The 17,253-nt window shown below is 35.3% G+C and overlaps 1 protein-coding gene across 1 annotated transcript in view; it reads right to left on the bottom strand.

The window, feature by feature from the left end:
* Window positions 1–15,946, bottom strand: part of LOC136024919 (BTB/POZ domain-containing protein KCTD16-like) — a 43,596-nt gene extending 27,650 nt beyond the window's left edge. The window contains exon 1 of the mRNA XM_065700499.1: window positions 15,270–15,946. Within this exon, the coding sequence (XP_065556571.1) occupies window positions 15,270–15,875 (606 nt within the window). The 5' untranslated portion in view covers window positions 15,876–15,946. The remainder of the gene's footprint in view (window positions 1–15,269) is intronic.
* Window positions 15,947–17,253: the final 1,307 nt, after the last annotated feature.

The raw sequence follows: 17,253 nt of genomic DNA, 5'->3' as shown, positions 1-17,253 counted from the left end.
GTCACCGGATCAAAATTTTGAGATAGCCATTTTATTCAACATAGTCGAAAGATCTAATAACTATGTCTTTAAGGACAACTTAATCCCCCGCTGTTCTCGGGGGGTGGGCTGCAAGTTATAAACTTTGCCCATTGTTTACATATAGTATTGGTTATTGGGAAGTATACAGACGTTTTCAAGGGGGCTTCTGGGGGGGATTTACCTGATAGGATCTTTCCATGGAGGAATTTGACATAGGAGAAGAGAATTTCCATGAAGGTGGCACTGGATTTTCCAGCATTAAAAAAAAACATGAGAAATTAAATAAAAATTAAGTTTTCTCAACTCAAAGTAAGAAGCAAAATTAAAACCTAAAACGAACAGAAATTATTACGTATAGGAGGGGGTTCTTCCACTCTTCAATACCTCGCTCTTTATGCTAAAGTATTCTTAGTGATTTTAAAAGAGCTATTTATTCTAATTAAATGGCCTTTGTGATTCAGGGGTCATTTTTAAAGAATTGGAACAAAATTCAAACTTTAGCGTAAAGAGCGAGGTGTTGACGAGGGGGTGTACCCCCTCATATACGTATTAAAAATATACGAATACGAGTTCGTTACGTAAATTAATTCGTAAGTTACGTATATTTATTGCTAATAAAAATGTTCATAAATAAAATTAAAAGTTCTAGTGGCTTATTTAAGTAACCAAAAACTTAGGGGTTGACTAGGCCCCCTCCACCGTCTCCTGTCAATCGTCCAATTAAAATTTTGAGAAAGCCGTTTTGCCAAAAAAAAAGTAAAAATAATATGCGAATTTCGGTTTATTTATTCATGTGCGGTAAGCCAAAATAAAAACCTGCATTAATTCAAAAACGTTCAGAAATTAAATAAAAAAAACAAGTTTTTTTAACTAAAAATAAAGAGTGACATTAAAACTTAAAACAATAGAAATTATTTCGAATAAGGAAGGGGATTTCCCCTCGTCAATGACCCGCTCTTTACGTTAAATTTTGACTCTTTCTCACAGCTCTACATTTTTTAAACAATAAAAAGCTTGAGCATAAAGAGCGGGGCGTTGAGGAGGGGACAGATCCTTACATATACGGAACAATTTCCGTTTGTTTTAAGTTTTTATGTCGCTCCTTGCTTTCAGTTAAAAAAACTTTTTTTTTATTTAATTCTTACAGGATTCACCCTTGAGACTGTATTCACAACGAAGAGAATTCTATCACAAACTTGGTTGATATATTGTTGATAGACTGGCTTACACATAACTTCACAGAGAACAATCAGGTGTGGAACAGAGTGTAAACCATATGAATCAAAGAGCTCGTGGTAACGAACTGTAGTAAGGAGCGACCCGGCTCAATAGTAACCGAAACTCTAAAAAATGGAATTTTGATATCAATAGTTACATCAAAAGAGTTGAATTTCAATGCTGATTTTAAATATATAAGTTTCATCAAGATTAGTCTTACCCATCAAAGGTTACGAGCCTGAGAAGATTTGACTCATTTTAGAAAATAGGGGAAACACCCCCTAAAAGTCATAAGATCTTAACGGAAATCACACCATCAGATTCAGCGTATCAGAGAATCTTTCTGCAGAAGTTTCAAGCTCCTACCTCCAAAAATGTGGAATTTCGCATTTTTTGCCAGAAGACAAATCACGGATGCGAGTTTATTTGTTTTCGTTTTGTTTTTCTTTTCCCCAGGGGTCATCGTATTGACCAAGTGGTCCTAGAATGTCGCAAGAGGACTCATTCTAACGGAAATGAAAAGTTCTAGTGCCCTTTTTAAGTGACCAAAAAAAATTGGAGGGCACCTATGCCCCCTCCCACGCTCATTTTTTCCCAGTCAACGGATGAAAATTTCAAGATAGCCATTTTGTTCGAAATAGTCGAAAACCATAATAACTATGTCTTTTGGGATAACTTACTCCCCACAGTCCCCAGGGGAGGGGCTGCAAGTTACAAGCTTTGACCAGTGTTTACATACAGTAATGGTTATTGGGCAGTGTATAGACGTTTTCAGGGGGATTTTTTGGTGGGGGGGGGTGAGGTGAGGGGGCTATGTGGGAGGATCTTTCCTTGGAGGAATATGTCATGGGGGAAGAGAAATTCAATGAAGGGGGCGTAGGATTTTCTAGCATTACTATAAAAAAAACAATGAAATAAAAACATGAAATTTATTTTAATTGAAAGTAAGGTGTATCATTAAAACTTAAAACGAACAGATATTATTATGCATATGAGGGGTTCTTTTCCTCCTAAATAACTCGCTCTTTATGCTAAAGTATTTTTAGCAATTTCCACTATTTGTTCTACTTGTTCTACGTAAGTTAATTCTTAAGGTACGTATATTTTTTACTAATAAAAATGTTCGTTAAAAGTTAAAAGTTCTAGTTGCCTTGAGGGCAACTAGGCCTCCTTCCTCACCCCTTATTTCTCAAAATCGTCTGATTAAAACTAAGAGAAAGCCACTTAGCCAAAACAAGAATTAATATCAAAATTTCATTTTGATAATTTATGTGCGGAGAGCCAAAATCAAACATGCATTAATTCAAAAACGTTCAGAAATTTAAAAAAAAAAACTAGTTTTCTAACTGAAAGTAAGGAGCGACATTAAAACTAAAAACGAACAGAAATTACTCCCTGTATGAAAGGGGATGTTCTCTTCTCAACGCCCCACTCTTTACGCTAAATTTTTTTCAAAAGTAGAATTGAGAGAAAGAGTCAAACATTAGCGTAAAGAGCGGGGCGTCGAGAAGAGAACATCCCCTTTCATACACGGAGTAATTTCTGTTCGTTTTAAGTTTTAATGTCGCTCCTTACTTTCAGTTAAAAAACTAGTTTTTTTATTTAATTACATAATAAAGCCACTATCGCTGAAAACCCTTGATTGGGGGATTACTGCTATTATGACTACAGCAACCTAATAAAGATCAAACCACGGGTCATGTTTACCAAAACTTTTAAAATACTTTTCCAAAGAATTCACCATTGATGGAAAAAAAAATTCAAATTGACACTAATTCGGAAATAGTATCTATTCTGCAAATTAAAAATTGCGTAGAGCCTCACATTCTCATAAGAAGTGCATCATTAAAATCGTCGTTCTTTTAAGCCCTTTGACGACAGGCTTACTATTCCCCTCCTCGAAAAGAAACAAGCATATTTTGCATGGATAGGATTGATGTGCCCCCTTTTATCCCAAACCTAAGCAGTCCACTGGAAAATTGTAGAGAGATGGCTATAGGCTCAATTCTTTTGTCTGTGCCCTACTGCTTATCTTCAAGGTCAGGTTAGCTAAGTGAGATAAGTTTAATTTTCTTTTTAAGCTTGTACTTTTTTTGCCTGAATTTTGATTTATTTTTTTCTTTTTTTAAATCCTTTTCATCTCAATTAATACTTTTCTGAGAATTACTAGCTAAATGTTTTTATTGCATAGCACTTTTGTTTCCCCAGGCTAGCAGAAAAATGGCTTCATAACTCACACTTCAAAAATTAAAAACAAGCTTAGCCTTCTTCTCCCATTTTTTGAAGGTAAGTTCTCTGAACAAGTTATCTATTAATAATTATATCCAAGCCTATTACCTAAGCGTTATATTAAAGTAGTGTATAAATAGAGTTCTATGTTAGGTCTATATTAACATAGTGTTTAAATGCTCTATATTTAAATAGAGATCGAAATATATTACTCAAGCTGGGCTGTTTTCAAATGATTTGTATTTTTTTTTTTTTTATTCTATTTCTTACCACTTTTTCAGCTAGAGATCTCATTAGCTTTCGTAGTAGGTGGAGGAGAGTGTGTGTTTAAGAGGCATGCTTTTATAAACTTTTTCATTTCAAAAAAGATTGTACGAGTTGGTAGCTACCATGTAGTTAAAATGTCCCTACTACTTTCGGAAATATTGATGTTTTTCCCTAATTAAAAATTAATAATAAAAAGTTCATGGGTTTATAGCACACTTAGGTGTTTTTATGGCACTTGGTATCTACCAAGTGACATATAGAGATCGCAAATTCTGTCGGTCTGTCTGTCTGTCTGTCTGTCCCGGTTTTGCTACTTTAGGCACTTTCAGGTAAGCTAAGACGGTGAAATTTGGCAGGCGTATCAGGAACCAGACCAGAATAAATTGAAAATTGTCGTTTCCCCGATCTGACCATCTCTGGCGGAGTGGGGGGACGGTTAAATCGGAAAAATTAGAAAAAAAATGGGTTATTTTTAACTGACGAAGGAGTGATTGGATCTTAATGAAATTTAATGTTTGGAAGGATATATTGTCTCAGAGCTCTTATTTGAAATTCCAACCGGATCCGGTGACATTGGGGAGTTGGAGGGGACCTAAAATCTTGGAAAGCGCTTAGAGTGGAGGGATCGGGATGAAACTTGGTGGGAAAAATAATCACAAGTCCTAGATACGCGATTGACATAACTGGAACGGATCCGCTCTCTTTGGAGGAGTTGGAGGGAGGATTAATTCTGAAAAATTAGAAAGAATGAGGTATTTTTAACTTACGAAGGAGTGATCGGATCTTAATGAGATTTGATTTTTGGAAGGATATCGTGTCTCAGAGCTCTTATTTAAAATTTTGACCGCATCCGGTGACATTGGGGGGAGTTGGGGGGAACCTAGAATCTTGGAAAACACTTAGAGTGGAGGGATCGGGATAAAACTTGGTGGGGAAAATAAGGACAAGTCCTAGGTACATGATTGACATAACCAGAACAGATCTGCTCTCTTTGGGGGAGTTGGGGGGAAGGGCTAGTTCTAAAAAATTAGAAAAAATGAGGTATTTTTAACTTACGAAGGAGCGATCGGATCTTAATGAAATTTCATATTTAGAAGGATCTCTTAACTCAGATCGCTTATTTTAAATCCCTACCAGATCCAGCGTCATTGGGGGGGGGGGCTCAGAAATCTTAGAAAACGGTTAAAGTGGAGAGATAAGGATGAAACTTGGTGGGAAGAATCGGCACAAGTCCAAGATACGTGACTGACACAACCGGACTGGATCCGCTCTCTTTGGTGGAGTTGGGAGGGGGGGAGTAAATCGGAGAGATTTAAAAAAAATGAGGAATTTGTAACTTATGAACGGGTGATCAGATCTTAATGAATCTTGATATTTAGAGGGATCTTGTGCTTCAGAGCTCTAATTTTAAATCCCGACCAGATCCGGTGACATTGGGGGGAGTTGGAGGGGGAAACCGGAATTCCTTGGAAAACGTGAAAATCGAAGTATCTTACGAAAGAGTGATCGGATCTTAAAAAAACTTTATATATAGAAGACTCTTATGTCTCAGATGCTCCATTTTCAATTCGAATCGGATCTGGGGACAGAGGATTGGAGGGGGGAATCAAAAATCTTGGAAACCGGAAATGTTGGAAAACACTTAGAGTGGAGAGATCGGGATGAAACTTGATGAGAAGAATAAGCACAGGTTATAGATACGAGATTGACATAATTGGAACGGATCCGTTCTCTTTGGGGGAGCTGGGGGTTCTTAATTTGGGAAAATTAGAAAAAATAAGGTATTTTAACTTAAGAACGGGTGACCGAATCTTGATGAAATTTGATATTTTTTGGCATTAAGCCTCTGATTTTTTTTTAAAGCAATCTATTGATTCTTAGAATTTCGCTAGAGCTCATACCATATGAGCTCTTGGCTCTTCCGATCTCGTCACAAGTGTCATATGAGCTCTTAGCTCTTGTTCTTTATGTTTTTTATTTAGGTGTTTTTTTTTGTTTTGTTTTTTTTTTTTGCAGTATCCACCATTCAAACTGCTGTAATAAATGATATCCTAGTTCAATATTCCAGTTTTGCAGAGTTTTTTTAAACTAAAAAGGAAAAAAAACTATTTTTAAAGCAAAGATTTTTTTCAATGGAAGTAAAGAGGGAAGTTAAAACTTAAACCTGCTAAAAATTATTGCTTTGCAGCATGTGACGCGAAAAAATAGCCTGTGAAACGTGGTAGAATAAAGGGATTGATTATGTTTGCCTATGTTTGTAGGATTATGCGAAACTAGCACTAAACTGAAAAACAATGAATCTAGGGTTTCTTATTTCTTGTTTTATTCAGGGCTTGGGGAAGTTCCTAAGGTATAACAAAAATTTATTCCTGTTTCTTATACTTCACGATAACAATATTGTAGATCTGAAGTCAGGTTCTCTCTCTCTCTCTCTCTCTCTCTCTCTCTCTCTCTCTCTCTCTCTCTCTCTCTCTCTCTCTCTCTCTTCTCTCCTCTCTCTCATCTCTCTCTCTCCTCTCTCTCTCTCTCTCTCTCTCTCTCTCTCTCTCTCTATCTCTCTCTCTCCTCTCTCTCTCTCTCTCTCTCTCTTTTTTTCAAATTTATTAGTTTTTCGCTTTTTCTTGGGAGATAAATGTATTCATGTTTTAGTCTTTCATTGTTTAGCACGAGAGAATTTGCATAAGAATTGTCGCATAACTCTAGAAAAGGGGGAAAACACCCTGAGCAATCAAATTCACCGCCTATGAGAATTCCAGAGCGGAGATTTCAAGCCAAACACGAGGACAAATTTTTATTTTTTCCCCTGATGCGGATGGTGATCTATGTGTACTTTTTCATTTTTTTTTCAACAAGAACTATTGCATCGGTTTTAATTTTCTTCAAATGAGAGTGAAGAACGGACAAAAACTGTCCTATTACATAAGAACGGCTCCCAACCCCCTTACCCTCACCCTTTTATTTCATCTCGTGATCTGTGCATTAAAATCAGAACAAGAAAAATTTGATCTCCCTCTGGTGTTTTCTTTATATTTTTCTTGTTTTATTTTTTTACCTATGAACGGTTCATTTTGTTCATCAAAGTTCGTGTGTACTGATTTAAGTTGTTCTATATCTGCTTATTCTACCTCTGCTTATTCTGCTTAGAATTTGAAAATTCTACCACTTTAAAATCACTGTGTATCCTTGTTTAAGAGCACATTATGTTAAACTATCTAGTTTTTAAAGACAAAAAAAAAGGTTTATATTAACTTTTAACTTGAAATGAACTAATTTTTCGTTTTTCTATTATGTAGATTTGGAACAACATATAGTGACAAGATCTATTAATTTGAAATTGGATAATGTAAATTTTCGCATGTGAAGAACCAATAAATGAATGTCAGGTAGATATTATACAGGTGCGCAAAAGAAGTCTCCAGATTTCTTATCTGGAGACTATTTATATCTGGGTGCTGATCAGAAAAAGACTGATTTTGTCACAATTAGTTGTTTTTTTTAATGAAGCTGAAATAGAATAAAACAAAATATTTCGAGGAGTTTATTTCAAGGAATTTTTTATTTATGTTCTGATAAGAAAATTAATGTAAATCCTAAAACAAAATTGGGAAAGAATTCTCAGTTACTATTCAAGCCCTCTTTTATACACCGTCCTTTATCGATTTATCAAATAAAAGAAAAAAACAAGTATTTTCAATTGATAAAACTTATGAAAGCAAAAAGAGCGAGCTATCGAGGAGGGGGCAATCCTCTCATATACGTAATATTTTCTGTGCGTTTAAAGTTTTAATGTTGATCCTTACTTTCAGTTGGAAAAAAAACTTGTTTTTTTATTTAATTTCTGACCGTTTCTTAAATTAATCGATCTCCCTCCTTGGAAAATTCCCTTCCCAAATGGAAAATTCCTTCATGGAAAGATATTCTCACGTACCCTATTCCCTATCATAAAATCAACCCCCCCCCAAAAAAAAAAGAAACTGAGTGCTTCTGAATAACAAATACTATATGAAAGCAATGGGGAAATTTCATAGCTTGCAGCCATTCCCCCAGGGACTTTGGAGGGTCAAGTCATCCTTAAACACATAGCTATTAGATCTTCCAACTATTCTGAACAAAATACCCATCTCAAAATTTTGATTGAGTGACTTTTGAGAAAACAGGGCGTGGGAGGTAGGCTAGCAGCTCTCCAATATTTTTGTTCATTTAAAAAGGGCACTAGAATTCCGATCAATTCTGGTCAAATGAGCCCTCTTCCGATCTTCTACGATCATCGCTTCGATACGATCACCCCTGGAAAAAAAAATAAACCAAAAAACAAATAAACACGCATCCGTGATCTTTCTTCTGGCAAAAATACAAAATTCAGCAATTTTGTATATAGGAGCTTGAAACCTCTACAGTAGGGTTCTCTAATATGCTGAATCTGTGATGTAACTTCAATTAAGGACTCTTGATGTTTTGGGGGTCTCCCTCCTTTTTTAAAAACTGGGCAAATATCCTCAGACTCGTAACTTTGGTTTATAACATTAAACTCGAAATTTTACATGTTTTGAATAAGCATCAAAACTCGATTCTTTTGATGTATCTATTGTTGTCAAGACTCTTTTTCTTAGATTTTCGGTTACTATTGAGCCTCTTGAAAAAAGTTGCCTAAGGCCAGAGAGCCTTTTTCATTTATAATTTTCTATTTTGAAATCAGATTTTTTACAAAGCGAACTTTTTACGCAATGCTGCTAATTAAACAATACGACATTTTTTTTTTTCGTAAAACTTTCTTCTGGTTCCCAAAATAAATACAGAGAAAGTTCAAGATAAAATTCATTACTGATATAGATTGTATTGCACAAAAAAAAATTCCAAAATTTGTTGCTATTTGCTCATCGTCACTTTCACATAAGGTCATAACTGTTACTTTCAGTCTTCTGAGCTGACTGCCCAAAACCCTTTTCTACAAAGGGGCGTCAACAGGGGAGGGACCGAAAGGCATGTCCCCTAAATTTTTTGCTCCCACTAAATTTGAAAATATCTTTTTTGTGGGGGTATTTTCATTAAAAATCCTGTTTTTGGTATTTTCATTGAAAGATTGAAAAACAAATACAAATTTGCCCTCACCCCTGCTAGGTTTTGAAAAATATATTTCCCCCCCCCCAATCGAAATTTCTACTGCTAAGGTATTCTGAAATGGAGTATTGACAAGGAAATTTAGATCAAGAGGATGGAAGCGTGATTGAACAGACATTGCCCTTTGGAAACGGCTTAGCAAACTATTTTAGCAGTTATCTCGGAAATATGAAAGTGCTAGATGAGGCCTTTAGGTGTGAAAGTGATGTTATGCCAGTTCTGATATGAGCATTTCTGATATTAGCTAAACGGTAATTGGGAAGGGAGCATGAGCCCCCTAGATTTTTTTAATGCCACCTAGATTATGAAAAATGCCTTGTTTTGTATTTTCATCGAAAAAATTGAAAAAAAAATCAAATTTATTCCCCGCTATATTTCGAAAAATATATTTTTCTCTCCTCCCCCGAAATTTTCGCAAATTGAAAACACTGCCCTCTTGTTAAATTTAAAAGTAACGTCTTAATAAAAATCGTTAAACGCATCTTTTCAATCATTTTCTGTGCAAGGCAAGTGTATTTTGTCTTTTTATAACTTTTCTTCCCCACGTAAAAAAAATGCAGTCTGTCTGCCTGAGGAGTATGAATAAAAACTTCCTCCTGGTTAGACAATAATGTCTTTAACCAGTACTATTTTAGTATTCTATCAGCGAGTAAAGCATGCAGTTACGATGCGACGACCGCTGGCTCCAAACAATACCACTTACCCAAACACTTGGGTTCTTGAGAAAATTTAAATAAAAAAAAACTAAGTTTTTTAGCTGAAAGTAAGGAGCGACATTAAAACTTAAAACGAACAGAAATTACTCCGTATATGAAATGAGTTGTCCTCTCCGCAATCCCTCGCTCTTTACGCTAAAGCTTTTAATTGTTTTAAAAAGTAGAATTGTGGCAAAGAGTCAAACTTTAGCGTAAAGAGCGAGGGACTGTGGAGGGGACAACTCATTTCATATACGGAGTAATTTCTGTTCGTTTTAAGTTTTAATGTCGCTCCTTACTTTCAGCTAAAAAACTTAGTTTTTTAGGGGGGGAAAGACATAGTTATTATGGTTTTCGACTATGCTGAACAAAATGGCTATCTCAAAATTTTGATCCGTTGACTTTGGGAAAAAATGAGCGTGGGAGGGGGCCTAGATGCCCTCCAATTTTTTGGTCACTTAAAAAGGGCACTAGAACTTTTCATTTCCGTTAGAATGAGCCCTCTTGCGACATTCTAGGACCATTTGGTCGATACGATGACCCCTGGGGAAAAGAAAAAAAAACAAAAACAAATAAACACGCACCCGTGATTTTGTCTTCTGGCAAAAAATACAAAATTCCACATTTTTGTAGATAGGAGCTTGAAACTTCTACAGTAGGGTTCTCTGATACGCTGAATCTGATGGTGTCATTTTCGTTAAGATTCTATGACTGTGTTTTAAGGGGTGTTTCCCCCTATTTTCCTAAATAAGGCAAATTTTCTCAGGCTCGTAACTTTTGATGGGTAAGACTAAACTTGATGAAACTTATATATTTAAAATCAGCATTAAAATGCAATTCTTTTGATGTAGCTATTGATATCAAAGTTCAATTTTTTAGAGTTTTCGTTACTATTGAGCCGGGTCGCTCCTTACTACAGTTCGTTACCACGAACTGTTTGATATGGATGATTTATTTTAGATCAATGTGTTTCATTTTCCTTCGCTGTAAAGCTTGCCTGAAGCGATTTCAAAATGTATTACTTCTCGACATAAATCCAATTTACTCTAGCGGAGATATATATCCCCAAGTTTCCCCACGAGATTTCTTATGATGAAAATTCTATTCAAAATTAAGAAGAGCAGAAAATTTTCTTCACAAGAAATTGCTATTAATGTGGTTAAATTTAGTAGAACTAAATGATAATTTTGATTGCTATGTGGTATTTACGTGTTATAGCTCCCACACTGCTGTTCTTGGTCTGAGTAAATCCGGTTTATATGTCTACACTCGGAGATGATTAGCTAATTCTCAGTGAGATAAACAACTATGCAGGTATGTTTTAATTAAATATTTAGAGTTGGTTAGGTTAGGTATTTAATATAATGAGTTCTGGGCAGCCTACTTCCTATAATTCTCTGTTTTCGATTCCATAACTTTGTTACTAATATATTAGATTTTCTTCATGTTTTGGTATATCAAACAGTTCGTGGTAACGAACTGTTTGAGGAGCGACCCGGCTCAATAGTAACCAAAACTCTAATAAATGGAATTTTTATGCCAATAGTTACATCAAAAGAATTATATTGTAATGCTGATTTTAAATATATAAGTTTCATCAAGATTAGTCTTACCCGTCAAAAGTTACGAGCCTGAGAAGATTTGCCTAATTTTAGAAAATAGGGGGAAATACCCCCTAAAAGTCATACGATCTTAACAAAAATCGCACCATCAGATTCAGCGTATCAGAGAACCTCAGTGTAGAAGTTTCAAGCCCCCATCTACAAAAATGTGGAATTTAGCATTTTTGCTGCAAGTTACAAACTTTGACCTGTGTTTACATACAATAATGGTTACTGGGAAGTGTACAGACGTTTTAGGGGGATTTTTTTGGTTTGGGGGGAGAGTTGAAGGGGGGTTACGTGGGAGAATCTTTCAATGGAGGAACGTTTTATTGGGGAAGAGACTTTCAATGGAGGGGGCGCAGGATTTTCTAGCATTATTTAAAAAAAAACAATGAAAAAATAAATATGAAAAGTTTTTTCTACTGAAAGTGAGGAGCAGCATTAAAACTTAAAAGAACAGAAATTATTACGCATATGAGGGGTTTATCTCCTCGTAATACCTCGCTCTTTACGCTAAAGTATTTTTAGTAATTTCAACTATTTATTCTACGGCCTTTGTGATTCAGGGGTCATTCTTAAGGAATTGGGACAAAATTTAAGCTTTAGTGTAAAGATTGAGGTATCGACGAGGGGTGAGCCCCCTCATATACGCAATAAAATCATTCGAATATAGAAGTTCGCTAAGTAAGTTAATTCGTAAGTTACGTATATTTTTTACTTATGAAAACGTTCGTAAAAAATTAAAAGTTGTAGTTACCTTTTTAAGTAATCAAAAAATTGGAGGGCAACTAGGCCTCCTCTCTCGCTCCTTTTTTTCAAAATCTTCCAATTAAAACTATGAAAAAGATAATTTAGCCCCAAAAAAAAAAATATGCAAATTTTGTTTTAATATTTATGCGTGTAGAGCCAAGATAAAAAAAAATGCATTTATTAAAAAACGTCCAGAAATTAAACAAAAAGACAAGTTTTTTTTTAAATAAGGAGCGACATTAAAACTTAAAACGAACAAAAATTACTCCGTATATGAAAGGGGCTTTTCCTCCTCAACGCCCCGCTCTTTACGCTATAGTTTTTTACTGTTTTAAAATGTAGAGTTAAGAGAAAGAGTCAAACTTTAGCGTAAAGAGCGGGGCGGTGAGGAGGAAAAGCCCCTTTCATATACGGAGTAAATTTTGTTCGTTTCAAGTTTTAATGTCGCTCCTTATTTTCATTTAAAAAAAACTTGTGTTTTTTTGTTTAATTTCATAAGGATTAACCTAACTTCACCTCTTGAGTGTGGTCACTATAATACGTAAGTACCAGCTATCCTTTTAGACCATTTAAAGTTTTCCCCCCTCTCTAGTCTCTCCCAGAGCAGACACTCACCAAAATAAGAGTTGTTTAGTATTCAGATCAACCAATATCTATTGAAACCTTCCAAAACCGAATCCTTGCTACACACTTACTTTTAAGCAGCTTGTAAAATGAACAGTTGAAACCGTCCCTTACTGTGTAATTTACGAGAAAAATAAATGAGTAGCTCCTGGGTTGTAAATGAGCTCGTTAAATTACAGAATATATGTTCATACATGTTCTATTATTATAATGAATCTTTTCATCAAAAGGTACTGATGAAAACTAATTTATTGGAATTCTAAAAAGGACTTTGAAAACCCGAAAATTGCGGCAGATCAAAATAGAAAATATACCATTGAAATTCCCATGTTTGAGATTTTCAGCAATTCATCTGGAAAATTAGAGCGAATCCTATTGTAGTCTGTGGATTTCTGGTGTCTTCTATCGATTTCTGTTTTTTTCTATTATTTAAGCGGCGCTAGTTGGGAACTGGAACATCATAGAGGGTTGTTTAAGTGCTCATTTGATAGCCAATACTTATATCCATGTGATTTTTAGAAGTTCGTCTTATTAGTACTAAAGTAAAATGGAATTTTTTAGTGCCACTTTCGTATTGACCCTTGGAAATGGCAGCGGATTGAAAGAAAAGTGCACCATCCACGGTCAAAAGCCCTTCAACAAAGGTTTTCAGTCCTCTTCTCACTTTGAAAACACGAGAAAATCATACTTTAATGTGTATCTCATCTATTTTGCTTCTGTTTTATCAAAGGACCCTTGTTGCTGTCCCTTTAATTTTTTTTTTTTTTTTTGAGTAATAACAAGGTTGAGTGAAAAATACCAGGAGAAGAATGCTCAAACATTTTTTTATTTCTCTGAATATATAGGTCTAAAAGGGAAATAAAGATGCTTCTAGACAAGGCCGTATCCAGGAGGAGAATTGGGGGTATAAATTCTCCCCCCTAAATGTTTGTGCAACTCATAAAAACGTAGCAAAATGCAAATAAAGAAATTTTTAATCTTTTTTTAAAGTTTTTTTTGCAACCTCCCTACACCAAACGAAAATCCTGAATACGGCCCTGCTTCTAGGTAAAGCAAAAAATACTAAGCATGCATGTGTGTCTAGATACCGCCCATTATCGCAATATTGTTGGATCCCACTTCCTTCGTTTGTAAAGGGAGGCCTCGTCACCACCCAACTGTGGTAACTATTTACATTACTTGATTTCTTGCTATTAGAAAGCTGGAACCTTGTAAAGAGCGAACCACAATCAATATTTCCTGTGATCGTACTGATGCGACGAATATGCCATAAGAAAGGATAGTTAGTCTAAGGATGTAATCTAAATACAAATTTTTCTTGAGGTGATTTTGTACAGAAAAACGTACGAGATATCCATACTGCTGTCCATGATAAATAAACGAATTTTTATAATTTCTTCCAGTTTTTTGGAATGGTGCATATTTTTAACTTATAATAAATCTGTAAATGTAAGCATTAGTTTTCAAATGAGTCTGATACATTTATCTTAAGCAAACGCAACAACACTCACATGATGTGATGATGATTATATATTTAATACCCATACTAAAATTTGATTTTTCTTGGTTTTCAAGATGGAGAGTTTTCAACCACATTTAAGGGTTTCTGGTCATGAAACATCGATTAGCCAAGTTAGAATTTAACTTTCCTATTTTTTGGCCAAATTCGCCAAAAATAAAGTTTTGCGGCACAGAAGGGCAGGAAACATTGCTATGGAACGATCAATTCTGTTAATTTAGAAAGTATTTAGATATTTTCATATCTATTCAAATAAGTCATCGTTTGATATTGTTCGACCACTGGTTCAATACAATTACCCCTGGGAAAAAAGGAAACCCATTGTTTGGAAAACTCCGAAGTTATCGTATGCTATATTAATGAAATGTATAGCTGGTTCGTCTTGATCTAAAACCGTGACTTTGAACATGGGGCACAGGCCCCACAGGTGGGACATGACAATATTTTGGTGAGTCATGGGCAGGACGTACACCCCTCTGCTGATTATGTTTTAGAGCCTTAATTTAAGAAAAAAACCATTTTTCATGTGAATGACGTCACATTCAAATGTACTTAAAAAAAATACAAGATAACATTGCAATTACGTTGTGCATATTATATAGTGTGGTATTCAGACAATGTGTTTCATTAGTATGAAATATGCTAAGAAGACAACCAAAAAAGGATACCACGCTATAGGCCTTTTGAGCTTCCTTCAGGTGATAACACGTAAATTTTTTGATAACGAAATTTGGATATCACGAGGCGGCATCCATATTTTAGAAACGCATAGGTAATGGGATCTTTTCTCCCGATTGAAGACCTTAACGATTTACGCCCTGTTTTCATTTTTCAAGCTCAAACTCTTCTTATAAAAGTATTCAAAAGTTTAAACCTGGAAAAACATAAAAATCAAAATAGAATACCAAGACCTATGCGAAATATAAATATAATTTCGACAATTTTTAGTTTGACAGCTGATTAATCCCAGATTTGTAATTTGTGAGTAATTGTTCTAATTATGATCTATGAAAATATGATAGGGTCTATTTTTTCCAAAGAGACTGAGTGCCATGGTAACATTGAGCTTTGTAAATCAAGCTAAGCAAATCTTGTTTTCTTCCCATATTCCCTTTCACGCTTCTCTTAGCATTTACTATTCATTTTTTTTAACAGGTGTCAGGTTTGGCTGATTCAGCCTTAACATTTTTTGAATTTGATTTTATAACATATATATTAGCTTACCTGTTCTATGTAGGAATGCTTGAGGAAAAATCTCGAAGAATATCTGTCAGTCATTCCACGGTCAGGATCTCTCGACTCATTTAATGTTTCCCCAAAGATTTCACGACAAAGAGTAACTCGACCAGAGACTAGGATTCTGGAAAGCTTCCTAAATTTAACATCAGCTAAGCCATCCCTTCCAAACGCGAATGTGCCTCGATACCCAAGCATAACGTAACCAGGAGCCTTTGAAGTGATGCCGAGAGGGGTAAGAGAGGATGTCAGCTCGTCAGCGCTTGTTGCTTTGAGAGGAATTAATGCCTTTGCTAAAGTTTCCAGCTTATAAAACTCCGCTTCTGCTCGAAGACGATCTCTTTCTGCAAAACTCTCTGGTAAAATTATCTTCTGGTTTCTTAAATAATCTAAAATGTATCTAAATAGTACTCCATCTCTATCAATAAAATACCTTCCTTTAGAGTCCTTTATTTGTGCAATTTTTCCTCTAAAAACTTGACCTAAATAGGATTCAGGCTCTTTAGTTAGTGTCTGTATTGTTGTTGTGTATCCAACACCTCCAACATTCAGTTCGACTATCTGGGACGTAGAGTTAGCCATCTCGCTAGCCATAGCTACCTTCTGCTTAAGCAACTATTAAACCATAATCTGATTCTAACAGTGTCAAAGACTTAGCTCAAACTGATCCCTATTCAGCTTCGGCAAGCTTTTTCTTTCATGGGAGAAAGTGGTGACGCAAGGCAGATAGTAGTCATCGAAGACTCGGTTGAATTCGATTATAATTCCGAATGTAAGCTTCAAGAAAACCACAGAGCCCCAATTAAGTTCATCCATCCGTGAAGAAACATTTATATGATGGTTGTAAATGACATATCGTCAGTGCATGAGGAATTGTTAGGGATTCTAGAAAGATTGCTTACGCTTTATTTGATCCTCATGTATCGACTTTCGCTTTCTATCGATATCAAGATAAATAAGTAATGAGTTATCTTGGAACGTGCCCCTGTCATAAGGGATGCCAGGAATCAAGCTTACACATTAATAATCATTTTTGAGCTCGTAAAAAATAACAGAAGAAAGGAATTAGATAAAGTAATTTCACCCTCTGAAAGGAAACATTATACCCCCCAAAAATCCTAAGCCTTGAGGGCAAGCATTTGGATGGAATCACAAACTGGTGTTTCCTCAATAATCGTAAGATTTTCTTCAGGATTCCAAAAAATATTTGCAAAAAATACGGAAGACCACTCTGTCTTTCCATGATTAAATGAAAAAAACAAGGAAATATTTTATTTCAGCGGGAAAAATTAAACTGAATTCTAAATCTTTAAGCTCATTCCATACCTTAAGGAATTCCCTATCACATCCAATGTAAACTTTTTTCATTTGTTTGGCCAGACTATTTGCAACCACCTAGGAAATGTTGCCTTAACTTGTCGAACTTGGATAAGAGATGTAAATAAAATAAAAAAAACTGAAAAACGACACCTACAGTCCTGGAAATTTTAGAAATACCATTCAACTTTTCTCTTTTTGTGCTGGTGATAGAGATATTCAGCTTTAATTAAACTTACATCATCAAAAGGTGTAATTTTTTCATTAAAACGAACGGAATTTTGTTTAAAATCTAAGATAGGGGCAGTCCCTAAAAATATTCTAGCATACCTATTCGAAATTACAAAAAATCGGCCTATGGAAATTATCCTTTGAGTAATTTTGTCGCTTTGGGAGTTCCCTGGAGTGCCACGAGAATTGATTAAAATGCTTGCCCACGAAAGGGAAGTAAATTTTACTGTTTTCTTAGTCAAATTTCACAGTCAAGCCACGAATTCTCGACAGCTTTCGATGATAGATAGACCCCTGGGAACATTCGCTAGTGAACTTTTTGGTCTTTTTGAGGGTTAGCCGACGCTGACCGTCAAAATGCAAAATGATTTTTAGCCAAACATATGGCTTTAATTCAAAGAGTGTAGACATAAGCATATCCTTT

The sequence above is a fragment of the Artemia franciscana genome, chromosome 3, assembly GCF_032884065.1.
Source record: "Artemia franciscana chromosome 3, ASM3288406v1, whole genome shotgun sequence".
NCBI lineage: Eukaryota > Metazoa > Arthropoda > Branchiopoda > Anostraca > Artemiidae > Artemia > Artemia franciscana.
This window is presented reverse-complemented; position numbering and strand designations above follow the sequence as displayed.